Consider the following 15,792-nt stretch of genomic DNA (forward strand, 5'->3'; position numbering starts at 1 on the left):
AATGGTGACAGAGTAAAAGGCTTGTAAAGCATTATATATCAGACTCTTAACATTGTTGTATATACAAAATGTTAAGATAAATATCACAGAAGGGAGACTGCAGGAACTTATCTTGAATTAATGCGTTAATTTTACTAGCAAACTAGATGAAGACTAATAAGTTGAATACCATTGTCCAAATTTTCTTATTTTCCATGGACAAGGAAAATCTTTGCCCAACGTCAGTTCTTGTGCTCATTTGGAGAATAAAACCTTTCATTGTTACATCTGAAGCAGTTTTTGAGGTGTCAGCAGTTCAGATCTGAGTCCCAAACCCAACAGCACCACTATGAAAACTTAAAACTTTGTTTGGTTTCATTTTGGGGATCCCCGAGATGAGCCAAAACACTATCTCCAACACATACTTATTTATCTCTCTCTATCTCCACAAAACAAAACAAAATACAGAAAATGAATCCAAACACTATGTAAATGTTTAAAGTTTAGATTAATTATCTAACCTAACACCAATATGTTTAACATATGCCAAGCTTGAGTGTAAAGTGATCATTTTAGCTTATCTAGTCAACCGAGAAGATTTCAAATATTAACGAACCAAAAAGAACTTTTAAAAGCTTGTACTGGTATATCTAACATATGGAGCTCAAATGAGTTTCTAATACTCAAATTCATATCAACTGGATCCAAAGCCACATGCTTTACCCTACAGACACACAAAGCCAACTGTGAACTTTCTAACCTAAAAAAAATATTCAACATTTACTAAGATGAAACTCTTCTCCAGCACTCCCAGACCTGACAAGATCTGGAACTTAGACACGTAATTTTCCTTTCCTTCCAGAAAGCTTTTTACCATGACCCACCATTATTTACCACTACTACACCCATTTTCAAAAGTGCAATTGTGTCCATTGAAATCCATCCATACTTATATGCATGCAATGTCTAGCATTATGAATATGCAAATTCCTAGGAAAGTATTTGCAAAAGAAATAAAGAAAAAGATGGAGGAGAAAAAGTAAGCTTTATCAGTGGGTACCTTTCACAGGGGAGTTTGACCATGCAGGTGAACTCTTGTTGCTTTTCCATAAACTTCCCCGAGGAGTCACTGTTGCAGACCTACTCAAGAATTCAGCACGCTTATTCTTGTTTAATCTTATGCCGCTCTGCCTGAGAGGACTCCTATCAACAGAATATGTTGATACCCTGCATGTGTACAATTAAAGTACTTTGTAAAGGAAAACTCATGTTCAGCAAGTACCATGCCCATTATGTGTTTGTATTTCGTGATTAACACATAACCATTATACCTCAAAAGACAAAATAGATTCTTAAAACTCATGGCAAGAGATCAAGCAAGAACTGATTCGCCAATCTTAATGACTAATAAAACCACAGTTTAACATTAAAAAACACAGCATATATTTGTTGACCATGGTAATCTACAAGGTGTACTGATTCGTAATTAATGGCAGTAAGAAGCATAATAAAAGCAATAGTGGAAAACATATAGCGGTTACCCGAGGCCACCCCACTTCAAAGAAGTCAGGGAAAAGTAAATCCCCAGTAGAGATACAAGCAGTGCCATTGCCAAAGGAGTATCCAATGTACTCTGACATTGAAAACAAGTAAAAGTCAAATGCTGAAATAATTTATTTATAAAGCAGAAGGAAAGATTTATAGGCATAAATCTAAATTCTAGAAAGCAAATAAAAAATAATTTTTTTTAAAGACAACACTAACACACTAGCAATACTAAACGGTCATTGAAAAAGTCAAAAACTAAATGGAATCATGCATTTTGTGAGATAATATAAATATCACATAAACATACAGGAAAAGTTGATTGGACAACAGTAACCTGGCAACGCTAACCCAGAGAAACAGAATATTATAGATAAGACAGTATGTTTTACTGCTAGCAGGTTCATTTTAGCAACACATGCAACAAAGATGATCTACAATTACAAGAATAAAAGCATGATGTACGAGGCCCGTGATTAAACTAGTAACACTGCACTTTGCATGACATTTATGACTTATTTACCCAACCATTTGATGCTGTAGAAGATTGTAAATTGTAAGAATCTATCATTCAATATGCATTAACGAAATTATAGAAAATAATACAACCTGGAAGATAAAAGTAACAGCAATTACACGTAAAGCCCATTTCACAAATTGGGCTATGCCGACATCCACACTTCCATCTTCAGCAACAACAAATTTCCGCACAAGCCAATATCCAAAAGCAGCTCCAGCAAGTACGATTCCAACTAGCAAGAATACAAGCACCTATAGACAAAAAAAGGTAAAAAATGACAATACTGCAATGGAGAAACAAGGAAAATTTGTGATTATAACTGGCCATGGGGATGTATCATGCGAATGAGAATTCTAGTTATGCACAACTACACAGGTATTTAACTGAGAAAGAATAGAGAGTCCAAAAAGAATAGTGTTAATAAGTGAGCAGCTTACCAGTGCAAAAGGGCACAGTATTATACAAACATTTACAGAACAAATAAGATTAATCTATAACCTGCGACACAACTTTAAGCTCGCAAAATCTCTAAAAGAGAAGCATGTTGCTTTTGCATGTTAGCTTATTGTACATATACTTCCGGTATTAACTACAGTTAATACAGCTACGAGTATTAACTCTACACGGAACTCTTTCTCAGCTGTAATCTGCATAACAGTTGTTTGATAACTCCAAGGTCTGTGGCCAACTCAATCAAATAGATCCAGAAGAGGGTAGGCAAGCTTCAATACAAAATACTTTACTAATTTTCCATTACCCAAGGAGAGTCTCGTGTACAGCAGGAGGTATCTAAAACATATTGACGTTTTTCAATGGCAGAATAATAGATAAATAATTCTGAAGTTCATCCCATTCATGAAGGTGATAGAGATAACAATGGTATTTATATATACACGCACATATAGATATATAGATATATATTCTTCCAGTTCTTGCATCAAAGAATAACTACAAGTACTTACAGGGTTGTGCATCTCTTCACTGATCCCAAAATTGACAAGAATTGAGTTGACAAACGTTGAGAGTCGATTCAGTAAAAAAGTGCCAGCGCCAAGCTGAAATATAACACAGCAGACCAAATATAAATAAACATCTATATTAAAAACAGGGGGAAGGAAGAGAAAGCATTGGTCTCTCCGACCACAGAGATGACATAATATCATGAACGCTTACCGCCAAGCCACATATTGTGCTATATAGAGCATTTTTCCTGCCAGTTGGCAACAGTTTCATTCCCTGAAAGACAATGCAAAAAAAATGTAATGGACCACAAAAACAAATCTCAGACTTGAAACTTCACTGTAGTGAAAGAAATGCAACCGGGATAATACAGAGAGGCACCAAATGCAATTCAAAGAAAATTACCTAACATGGGATCCCATGTAGTCCATTAAGTGAAACTATTCAACCTTACAGGTAAACAAGTAAACAAACCAAATATCATATAGAACAATGTCCATATAGAATGCAGACCAATTTTCTGAGAAAGATTGTTCAAGAATCAACCTGCCAACAAGAAAACCCTCTAGAAGGAACTCAAAAGAAAACTAGCATGTACATATTGTGTGTGTGTATGTGTATGTGTGTGTGTGAGAGAGAGAGAGAGAGGTACCAATGTGTGCTAAAAGTCCTCGAACTCTCAAAAGTAATAAAACTGTTTGCTTGTATTATATATGTCCATTTTGTGCAACTCAGTATCAGAAAAAACATTCAGTTGTTTTAAGTTTTTTCCGTCATGTATGCTGGATAAGTAAAGGGATCCTACTCATGACTCAACATTCAAACCGACCACAAGAACAATAAGACAAACAAAGAAGGGGAAAATTGAGTAATGGCACTAGATCTTGCCAGAAGAAGCTAGAGTCACTTCAAGTCTATTTCCTGTGTCTTTCCTCAAATCGTTAGATTCTACTTTACTCAATGTAATATGCACACTTATTATTCTCTGGAAACCAGAGATGGTCTCCAAGTATCATAAGGATATCCAAATCATACTGTTCCTGGTTGAACCTTTGCTGACATATCCCAGGAAAGGAAGAAGATGAAAGAGATCAGGACAAGGCAAAAAGAGAAGCCACACAGTATGTGTCCTTTGAACTTAATTTAGTTCTGCAGATAACAGCAGATTCCTTTTGCAATTAACTTACTTTCTTTTGCCAAAATATTTTCCAAACAAAAAGTCAGCCACTAGTTAACTGGGTTCAAATATTCAGATTTGCCTTCAACCATCGTCTTTTTAAATCAACAAACAAAGCATCACATATCCTATGACTTGTCCCATGATAGGCAACTTCTCTAGCATTTAGCAACGATTTTCAATTTGGCACTTCCAAATTTCCCATCAGCAACCACAAGGTTCCTTCATTATTACAGAAAAAAACTGCTAAATTAATAGCCAGGCGTAATACAGAAACCTCATACTGCCTCACATCTGCAACTAAAATAGGTTTTTAATATTAGCTAGCAGTATCTGCTGATAAGTTTCACAAAACGGATCTAACGAGTGAAAGCAAAGGAACTAACAAGGAGAAAAAGAAAAAGATAAGGTTATGGAACTGGAAATTATATCAGCATTTATATTAAATATATGAAGGTACCTGGAAGAGAAGAATTATCACGACAAGACAAATCCCAATTGCCATCGAGCTGCTATAGTAAAAAGGAACCCAGCTGCTAACAATTGGTGCCAGCAGCAATAAAACAAAACCAATAGCCAGACAGATCAAACGCCATCTGTGAAACTCTGCAATAAAAACCAAGACATGGCGAGGATGTGAGTGCGATTGCATGTGATGGAACACAAAGAAAGAGAGAAGAAGAAGATAATTATGTATGAGACTCAACTAGATTACAAGAGCATCATGTCAGAATAAGAAACTCAAGCACACAGAAAATTACCTAATCCAACGGTGACGGTCACAGAACCCGACAAGTTATTGACAAACTTCACATCAATGTATCTGTCTACATAAGGGGAAACAATAGAGCTCCATGCTCCACTCTGGATACTTTCCCAGTTATCACTCTCACATTGACACAAGCCAAGTGAAGAATTGCTGCAAAAGAAATTTTTTATGGGGTTAAAAGTGTCCATAATAAAAAATCTTAGCACAGAAAATGCTAAAATGAGACAGAATCAATCTCTTCTTTTACTTGTGTAAACAAATCTGAATTTTCTTGTACAATTTCTCCTGAATTTCATCTGATGGGACCAAAGTAATCCTGTGGGCACTTGAATAACTCCCTAGCTTTAGTCTTGATAAACCAGAGACAGGGACACGTGCACACCGCACAACATCTCCCGGTGGAACAGATCCCACAAACACAGCCGGAGTGGCAATAACTACTTCACGATGCTCCACATCACTACCTGAAAGTTTAAAACAATGCATCAGTAACTATTCATGGACATGAAACAAGAACAATTGAGCATATTATTCTCATCTAATCAGTTATGCAATCAAGAGGTTTACGTTTTCAAACCTAGCTTTTCCTCAAACCAATAGCTGTCTTTCCATTAAAATACATCAAATATCAGATGCAACCGCCCTTTCAGAAGGTTAAAAATATGAATATCAAAACCCAGCGATTCTTCTAAGCTTCCAGCGGTTAACATAATACCATGGCCATTAACTAAGAACCATGTAAAAGTAGCCCAAACCCCGCATATATTCCTACCAAAAAGACTTGAAACACCAAATAAGAATAAAGCATGAAATGTTCACTCATGTTCTGCACCCACCAAAAATGTGCAGCTAGGGCCAAGTACGAATTCTAGGGAAGAATATAGAAGTTATCTAATCTTAAACCCGCAATCATTTACCAGAATTTTTTTTCTTCGTCCGGAAAAAAAATACAAACAAACAAGTATACATCAAAATGTCGAAACGAACAACACCTGCCCCCAACCCAACCCAGAAAACAAAAACAGAAAAATTCCCAAACTGCAAGACAATGCAAAGAAACTTAACATACTGGGACAGCTTCTTTTATACGCTTGATACCTACAATTACATTCCTAGCTTACTTTGCACGCACTACTAAATACGAGAATTACACAATTCAAAAACCCATCATCAGTATACAGAATGCTGCAAACAAAACCTAGTCTAGCAATATTCATCTCAAAAACAAATTACAAACATTAGGTTAAAGTAATCGCGAAGAATAACCCCATTAAAACCCCGTGCTCGCGAGAACCACTTACCAGCGAGTGCTGCCACGTGCCCCGAGCGAGAAGACACGGCGATCAAAAGCACAAAGTAGAACACAACAGCAGCAGCAGTGGCAGATGCGGAGAACGCCATAGCTGTTCCTTCGAGGCGAAGCCAAGGAGGAAACTCTAGGAAAAGCGCGCCCAAATCTTGGGAGTATTTATTGTTCGACTCAGTGGTTTTGGGGTGATTTTGCAATTTCCGGATTTTTTATGGGCTTAAGAATAAACAGGAGGACCTTTTTTGGGGCCACAAAGACGGTTTGTCAATGTCGCTGTGGGTCCGGCTTAAAATTTGGGTCCGAACCGCCGGTCTAGTCTTTTTTTTTTTTTTTTAAATTACAACGAACTTTTATAAAATTTGATATAATCATAAATATTATTTTATTATTTGAAAAATTATAAATACTCTGTAATATTTATTAATATTATGTAATTCTTGTTAGAGATTTATAATTGCAACTTTCCACTTGTCATATTTTTTCCTTTATGACAAACAAAAATTATAACATAAATCCAACAAGATGGATGAAAATTTTAAAAATATTAAAAGAATATCCACTTAATTCATAAAAAAGATCAGATACTTTCTAAAAATAAGTAAAATTATAATTCATAATTTACAAAGATATTTTATCAATTTACAAAAAAAAATTAATCTACAACTTAACAATTTTTAATGAATTGGGCTAATTGTTAAATGGCTGATAAAATCAAAAGATATTGATAATCTTTTAAACAACAATGGGGTATTTTAACTAGAGTTAATTATATTTTGTCATCTGAATTATAACCGTTTTTATACTTTAATATCTAAATTTTATTTTGTGTCAACTTGCCATCTCAACTTTACAAAATTTTCCACTTTACATTTAAAACTTTTTCTCAACCAATTTTTTTATCAAAAAAATCACATGCAGTACATGTGTGATATTTAAGGGTTGTTTATATGATATTTGTCATATATGCACAGAATGTGATGTTTTCCCAAACAAAAAAAATCAATAAAAAAAACCCTTTTATATGACAAAGTGAAAATTTCGTATAGTTGAAATGACAAATTGATACACAAAAAAAAAATTAAATATCAAAGTGTAAAAACAGATATAGTTTAAATGACAAAATATAATTTACCCTTTAAATTATACCAAACTTCAAGAAAGCTGGTAATAATTTACTCTGTTTTTTTCTTTCATATCTTTTCCCTTTTCTTTATCCACTCTTTATTACCTAATTTTTCATTTTTAGAGAGCACACTTTTACAATTATTTTGTTAATTTAACTCTATTGATACTTTTTTTTCATATACATTTAAAATTATTTTATTTTATCAATTTCTATCAATTATTAATTTTGTATTGCTTGTTTTCATTTAATTAAATAAACATAATAAAATTTTATATTATGTGGGCTTTATTTTAGTATATTTTCGTAGGTTTGCATCAAAACATATAATCTCCATCTATATCTAAAAGGGTGTTGGGATGATTTTATAAACTTTTTCAAATATTTTATAAGATTCAAAAATAAAAATATTATGAACTTATAATTTTTATTTGAAAAAAAAAAGTAAAAATTTTTTAAGTTATTTCTGAAATCATAACAAATTTCTTGCATTTCGAGCATAGTAAATACAAAATTATCATCACTGATATCTCATAAGCTTTGTATAATCGTATTTTATCCAAATACCGATAACTTATTTTTAGTATAAGATATAACATTTTATAATTCAAAACACATCGTACATAACTTTACACAAATATTTTATAAGATATTTTAAATAAATATTTTATAAGATATTACACAAATATTCGTCGTATAAATTGAACCCTTACTTACATCAGCGTCCTTAAGAGAATTGACAAAAGAACATTACCGGTTAACGGAAAATTCTGACTCGAACTCGATCCGAGAGACTAAAACCATTACACTTGTCACATAAATAGTATACGGCTCAAGAAAAAATCACCAGTGACATAAAAAAAGTATAAGGATTAGTTCTGTTCGAACAAACCTGGCCAGCATCTCTCTTTGAAAAAGAGAACTAATTTACTCAAACCAGTTTGGAACATGTACAAAAGCTCATCACATATGCAAAGTTCTGAATTCCCTGCAAAAATGCCTCTTTTCTCAAAAGCTTTTAATCAATCAGAGGCCCATTTTAACTTAGAAATGCAACCGAGCCAGATTTCGCAATGTTGTCGACAGTTGTAAGAGTATAACTATACAGTCTAAATACAACCTCCCTGCTGAAAGTCAAGAAACTCACTTAAAGATCACTACAGAGTCGAGTCGATTAGTAGCTAAGGCCTAATGCTATGGTCATCGGAAATAGTCTCTTCAGAAGAAGCATCGCTGGGGATGACAATCAGGTTATCCTGCTTATTAACCTCACGCTCATGTGGTTCCGTTTTTCCATGTCGTATGATCAACGGCTGATTGGCGCAATGGTTGTTGAGAACAGAGGCGTATCTGTTGCTCAACCACGGTTGCTGAGAAGTCCCGGTGCACTCAAAATTGGGACTGTTAAGCCACTGTGTGCCGCAATGGCTGACTGATGAAACAGCAACATGGGTTGGGTCAGATGGCCTTGGAGGGATTTCAACTGCTTCTCTTAGCCAGTGAGGCAAACTTCCATTCATAGGTCCAGCACCATCCCGGGGGACGGGGTTACCTTCAGATGGGTTGAATAGACCCCAGCTGCATTTCCCCAAATACCTGCGGGAAGATAACGTCCCAGAATTTGTACCTGGTTTCTGGAGATGCCCGTATTGTGGAATATTCATAAAATGGGCTGAGGGTCGTTTATAGACACCATTTTCATACAGTGGACGTGCATCCCCGAGGGAGTGTTGAACTTCATCTACGGGACCTTTTGGCCACGAATGGAGCAAACTGTTCACACGGTCAGTCAAACAATCTGAAGGGCTTGCATACTTTACTTGAGAAATGGGCATGGTGCGGAAAAGTTGGGATTGTTCTTCCTGCCACCTGTCGGCCAAGTCCCGAGGTGTTTTCCATGGCAAGAAGTGTAGCCTGCGGTCCCTTAATATGGCATCCCAATTATCTCGTCCGTGTCTCCTCACACCAATCCAAAGACAATCCAACTCCTCTTCCGACCAAGTGATTGGATACTCAAACTTGTCCAAGAAGCTGCTTCTGCTTCCCCTCACAGCTCTTGTTCTAATTAAAATGTTGTCGAGCATCATCTTGTGTCTCAAAAATGATTGTGCTCGACCTGACGTGGACTGTAGAAAATCCTGAAAAGCTTCTCTGGGTTGTAGTTGAACGTTGGGCCACTCATTAAAGGATGAACAACAAGCATAACTGTTAACCATCTGTTCTGATATCAGCGATAAGCCATGGAAACGTGAAGGCTGTAAGCTTGACGGCTGGAGCTGGCTCACCTTTTCCTGGTCTTTAGCTAACTGGGGTGTGTCATTGCTTCTATTTTCCGGGAATAACTGAAAATTATACCACATGCAGTTAATAGCCAAATGTGCAAGAGTTTTCTACAGCCACCAAAAAATCATTTGAGATGAGAATTAGTTACAATCACTTCTATCAGAGTAAGTATAATTACTAACCAACCCAAATGAAACTACGAAAAACTGTTCTGTATCCAATCTCAGAATGGAGAAGCGAGGTAACTGCAATCTCTTCCTTAACACAGAAACTTAGGGCACGTGTTTGTAATTTCAAGAGAGGAATGAATAGTTAGCAACTACAGTAACTTTGTAATTAACACTTGAGATGAATTACAATTTTTAATCTCAGCTAGAAATGAACTATCATCACTATAAAAATAAACATTAGATATTAGTTAATCGCTCAACAAGTATGTTATCCGGCAGTTTACCTGAAGATAATTATTTTTTGATGAGGTGCCCGCCAAAACTGGTGGAGAATCTACAATAAACTTTCCCTTATCAGACATGGACCTTACTGCAGAACCATTATCCGTGCACTGCACTTGCAGACTTGGCATATTCTCCTTGTTCTTACAGGTTAAGCCTGGAGAATCATGACGAACTTCTGAAGGCCCAGGTGGATGATTTTCATCAGAGTCACAGTGAAGTGGTACATTGCAGTCGATATCACGAGCAGCTGTAGCATCTGAACCACATTAGATGAAGATATCCAGCAAAAAGATAAGAAGAAATGAATGAGCAGAAAATTGAAATGATCCAAACGCATGCTGGAAATGTGGATGAATCCTTTTTATGGTTGCCAGTGCCTTAATGTAGAATTCATGCCATGCGGAGATTACGGATAAGTCAAGCGATGATGGGGAATCACTATCCCGTGAAACATCACTGGACATTCTTCTGCTGTTATCTTCATTCGACAAGCTTTGAGATATCACATTTATGTGGGAATTACCTTTGTCATCCATGCAAACTTTTCCTTGTAGTGAAGACATCTCCTCACGAGAATCCTGAAAAGTCTGTGCAACAGCAAATGGGGCGCTTTTTTCAGCTGTTCCATGTGGAAAATGGAATGGATTATCCATATGCATGGCCCTGCAAGAACTGATTTCGCATCAATTATCATATCTCACAAAGTAAATGTAATTACAGAAGATGCTGACAAGCGTACATTGCAGATGACGAAGCTGGGGTAGAAAATGAAGACGAATTATTTGCCGGTTCCTGTCACAACAGCAACTTCACAAGAATCACAAAAAAAGTGTTGCTTCAAGTTTAAAAAACTACATTCACAATTCACTTACTTGAGCAAAATTAGTTATAACAAATATCCAAAGATGCATTTTAGTGAATGAACGTCCACAAAATGTCAGTGACGCTTCTTGTATTTATTTTGCTTTTTTTCTGTTTGATTTAGGATAATTATCACATTATCCAGTAACCAAATGTGTCATGAAACATGCCAGATAAAGGTAGACACTTCACATGAGAATGCCTTCTTGTCTATCATTCAGATAATGCTTAAGTTTCAGACAGAAATAGTAGGTGCTAATTCCTTTTAGGCTAGAGTAAATGGCATTCCTTCTGTTGATTAATAAGAATATGTAGCCGTTTACATTATTAAGTTAATTGGTGTCTAACTGAAATTAGAAGTCATACGTCGTCTGAAAATGCAGAGGACACTTCAAGCTGATTCCGTTGAATCACCCCAGGTCCTTCATAAATTGAGGAGACATATAGAGGAAAAAAGACGGACGTAACACATATAAGTATGAGAAGAGACAAAACAAGTGATCACCATAGAGATTTGTGAAACACAAATTGCGAGAACCATGTCGCAACAACTTGTGTGATTATTCTCCTGGCTAATATGGACGGGTTGAAGAGACTTCAATACTTTTGACAATTGTAGAAAAGGCTTTTCTTTTCGTTTTTGAGTATTAAACTCAAGTGTATATCTTGTACCACTGGAAAGTTTCTCTCACAGTGGAAGAACATTCCAAACAGGCTATCAAAGATGAACATATTCCAAAACACAACTCTATTTTTCACCTTAACGAAGATCTATACAACAAATGCAATACTCCCCAAAAGGTCGATGACAAATAAGATTACTGCACCTAACAAAATGAGCGTTCAATATTCTCTTCATCCCAAGCTGATACTATTTTCCTTACGTTACACAAATATTATCAAATGTCAGAAAATAATAAAAAATGCAAGTTAAGAAAAGAACATACTTTGTCTTCATTATCAATAAGGGAATTTGTGGATTTAACCTTCTCGTTCCTGAGATCCACTGGACAACTGGCAGCGAGAGGTGTTTCAGATGCACGTGTTGTATCAGCATATTCAGAGGCAATATGTGGTGTAGCAATATCTCTGTTCCGCTTGGATCTTCGACAGAATGTAATCAATGTCGAGTCCAACTTGCGCTTTGTAACTAAATCATTGCATAAGCTGCTAGGCTGCTCTTTATTAATTTTGTTAGTTTCCTCCAAATTAAATGCTCCTGAGATGGCTGTGCCCTCCATTTGAGGGCTGCAATTTTTTCCATCACAATTTTCTAGGCATGCCGGCTTTGGTTCTACAACAGAAAATGCATCAGGAGGAGGTGAAGTTGAAAATGTGTCCTTGCACTTGTCTTCATATTCTGAGCTGGACTTCACAGATAACAATTTGGATTGACCAGCAGAGTCAATTTGACAACTTTCACCGGGACTTCCCTCCAAAAGTACATTTGGATTAGATGTTACTTGTTTCACATCAGATTTTGGGGAACATCTCCCTTGGTCCAATTTACTTAAATTTTGAGTCTCACCCGAAATTGAGGAATCTTGCTGTTTGGCATGCTCCTATGCAAAGTTGAGGTACATAAGATAGTGCAATCACTGCTCATCAACAATCTAAAATTTTCAAAACATCTAATTCTGCTACAAAGTAAAGTAAGAGTGCAAACCTTATTATATTGATCACGAAATTCGGAATCACAATTGTCACGTTGCAACACATTTTCTCCAATGTTTTCTTCGGTATATTCATGACATATCTGTAAATAAGAATGGTATGAGTTACGAAGGAAAATTATTGCTTAACATTAAAAGCAAACAACATTAATTAGATCCACATGGTTATTTGCAAGAGATTTCAAATGGTGGGGAAAGTAAATCTGAGAGAACCATTATGACACTCGTCGCATCCCTTACGTTGTTGAGGCTCAAGTTTGCATCCTAAGTTATGTGGATATTGAATGAAGCTATTGAGGAGGTAATGAAACCACAATAAATTCTACTGGGGAACAGAACAGAAATATATATGAATTCTTAGTCTGTATTTCATTAAGAATCCAGTGCAGGAATATCGGTAGACAGGTGCAACAAGTTGGAATGACAATGATTTCCAAGTTTCAGGGATCTAGAGACTATAAAGCATCAAGAGACGGGATGATACCACAATGCAAAGTGTTCTACAGTATGAAATTATCGTTTCAATATAAAATAATCCATGTAAACAATTTATAAATGGAAACACGGAAGAGTATCTGCGAAATTTCTTCCACTGATACTTCTGAAATATGAAAATGAATTTCATATGGCATCTCACCCCAAAGTCTCCGTCCTTTTTCTGCAATATACATTCAGCAATTGACTCATCATGCTTGTCAAAATTAGCTGAGATTTTGGACTCTTTAATATCCAAAGGCGTATCAGAAAGCAAATGTATATGGGGATGATCACTTCTTGAGAATAGCCTCTTCCTCTTGTATGTCACGAATACTTTACTGCCCATTATTTATGCTCAGAGTGGTACAACATCAAAAAACCTCAGAACAATCTCTTGAATTGGTGCTGCATTTACAACTGCAAGTACAGATAAGAAATCACAAAAATTGTTATTAGTGAAAACCCAACTACATAAAGGAAAATACTATATAGCGAAACCTGGCTTTAGGAAGCTAATTCAAACATGCAGTCATTCTTGTAATCACAATGCTAAGGTGGATTGGTACATGGTGTTCAGCATTTCTGTTTCACATGCGCATCGAAAATTCAAAGTAATCTATCCAAAACATAATTCCCAACCTTTACAAGCTGGGGGGAAGACAGAAATGGGAAGATTCGAGGACCGTCATAAGAATGCCTCTTACAGTTTGCATAAAAAAGAAGCAGCAACTCGGAAGTTGATACATTTTCATTTTCCTGAATGAAAAAAGAGGTCATAAGGAAAGTTAAAGTACTGAATTACTCTAGAACAAATTTAAGCATTTAAACAATCATTTGATCATGAAACTATTTCCCCTACACTTTTACAAACTTCTACTTGAATTCTGAAGCCCAGAAACCCTTATTTCCTGAACAAACTAAAAAACCCACAACTGATATAAACTCAGAACCATAACACAGCATTCACTCCAGAGCAAACAATGCACATAACTGTGAAAAGCAACAAACTTTATCACCACCCACAAACCCATTTCACAACAACATTCCAAAAAACCAAAAAAAGAGCTAAACCCACATCCAAAAGAGCTCCAACCATGACAAAAACCATACAAACTCACACTCACACACACACACACACACACACACAACCACATGCCCAGACGAACAGCAGCTTATAACAGAGCCTAAATTCAGCAAAGGCAGAAGAACATTACCAGAAACGACGAGAAAAGAAAGCTTGGAAGGAAAGTGTTCACCTCACCGGTTGCTTGTTTCGAAGAGAGCAGACAGAACAAGAAAAGCAAAAGAGAGAATTAAATAATGCATTAAATATTGTAAGAAGAGAGAGAGAGTTGGACTTGACTAGTGATGAGGATGGAGGGAAGGAAAGATGTCTTTTTGTGCGTATTAGTGTGTGTATATCTACTTACTGCCCCTCTCTCCCCGTCCCCGCAATCCAGAACAGGTTTGGTGGGGGCCCACTGCCATTGTTGTTGCTTTTCCTTTTCGCTTTTGCTATGTTTTCGTTCTTTGTTTCCTCGATTTTCGTACGTTTGGAGTGGGCATGTGATGTTCACCAGAAACTATGTATGCTGTAAATACTTACTGTCCTCTTCTGCAACAAAAGTCTCTTCTTTTCTATTCTTCCTCACCTTATTTGGTATTATTAGGCTGCTCCTTCTTCTTCACTTCAATTCTTCTCCCGCCACGGATGAATCATCAACTATGCTCTCTCTCTCTCCCTCTCTCTCTCTATATATATATATATGTGTATATATTATTAATAATTAATCAATTATACTGAATAAAATAATTTATGAATACAAAATTAATTATTAATATAACTAAGTAAAAAAAATATGAAAAATTATAATAAACTTTTCTTAAGTTTGACATAATTACAAATACCCCATCATTATTTGAAAAATTATCAATATCTCCCTGATTTTAACGATTCATCTAAACAATGGCCCAATCTGTTAATTTTCGTTAAATTTTCTTCAATTTTTTTAAACCGACTAAAATGCCCTTATCAATATTCTAATTCTACTTATGTTTTAAAATTTATATGACTGAGTAGATAATTTTTGTATAATTTTTTAAAATTTTTCAGCCCTCTCATCCTAAAATTTTAAAATTAAAAAAAAAAATACAATAAAGGCAAAGTTGATAATTCAATATCTTTATCATATGAATACCTATTTTTATAGAAAATCAAAGGGTATTTTTAATTTTTTAAATAATAAAAAATATTTATAATTATGTCGAAATTTAAAAAACCTTATTGTGATTTATCTCCTAATAAAATAAAATAATATTATAAAAACATATTATTCAATTCGACTTAATTCATTTTGCATTGGAGAAAAAAGTAAAAGGCAAAATTTCACTTTTGGTCCCACTAAATAGGGTCATTCTCACTTTTGGTCCCGCGCTTTAGGTGCTCAACACTTGTAGTCCCAAAACCCTAATTTTTTAACACTTTTAGTCCCGCGCCGTTAAAAACTGACGGAAACAGCACGTGACTTGTCACGTGCCGTTAGTCAACTAGTATGGTACATGTTGGTCAACGGCAAAATATCACTTTTGGTCCCACTAGATAGGGTCATTCTCACTTTTGGTCCCACGCTTTACGTTTTCAACACTTGTAGTCCCAAAACC

General features: G+C 35.6%; 2 protein-coding genes across 13 annotated transcripts in view; both read right to left on the bottom strand.

The window, feature by feature from the left end:
* The window catches only part of LOC105162827, a 7,082-nt gene extending 660 nt beyond the window's left edge, over nt 1-6,422 (bottom strand). The window contains exons 1-9 of the mRNA XM_011080960.2: nt 6,252-6,422; nt 5,198-5,414; nt 4,943-5,100; nt 4,642-4,787; nt 3,218-3,280; nt 3,007-3,099; nt 2,134-2,295; nt 1,521-1,612; nt 1,040-1,206 (exon numbers count right to left, since the gene is read on the bottom strand). Of these exons, the coding sequence (XP_011079262.1) occupies nt 1,040-1,206; nt 1,521-1,612; nt 2,134-2,295; nt 3,007-3,099; nt 3,218-3,280; nt 4,642-4,787; nt 4,943-5,100; nt 5,198-5,414; nt 6,252-6,351 (1,198 nt within the window). The 5' untranslated portion in view covers nt 6,352-6,422. The remainder of the gene's footprint in view (nt 1-1,039; nt 1,207-1,520; nt 1,613-2,133; nt 2,296-3,006; nt 3,100-3,217; nt 3,281-4,641; nt 4,788-4,942; nt 5,101-5,197; nt 5,415-6,251) is intronic.
* Nucleotides 8,309-14,849, bottom strand: LOC105162828. Of its 12 annotated transcripts, XM_020694054.1 has the most exons (10): nt 14,562-14,849; nt 14,346-14,398; nt 13,771-13,887; nt 13,292-13,548; nt 12,648-12,737; nt 11,929-12,543; nt 10,860-10,912; nt 10,644-10,792; nt 10,120-10,376; nt 8,309-9,724 (listed from the first exon to the last, which is right to left on the bottom strand). In XM_020694054.1, the coding sequence occupies exons 4-10, from the start codon at nt 13,475-13,477 to the stop codon at nt 8,564-8,566; spliced, it is 2,511 nt and encodes an 836-aa protein (XP_020549713.1). In that variant the 5' UTR covers nt 13,478-13,548; nt 13,771-13,887; nt 14,346-14,398; nt 14,562-14,849; the 3' UTR covers nt 8,309-8,563. The 12 variants fall into 12 exon arrangements, with proteins under 12 accessions (XP_020549713.1, XP_020549714.1, XP_011079265.1 ...); XM_020694055.1 differs by lacking the exon at nt 13,771-13,887; XM_011080963.2 differs by having other exon boundaries at nt 14,393-14,849.

The sequence above is a fragment of the Sesamum indicum genome, linkage group LG5 (genome assembly GCF_000512975.1).
Source record: "Sesamum indicum cultivar Zhongzhi No. 13 linkage group LG5, S_indicum_v1.0, whole genome shotgun sequence".
Classification (NCBI taxonomy): Eukaryota; Viridiplantae; Streptophyta; class Magnoliopsida; order Lamiales; family Pedaliaceae; genus Sesamum; species Sesamum indicum.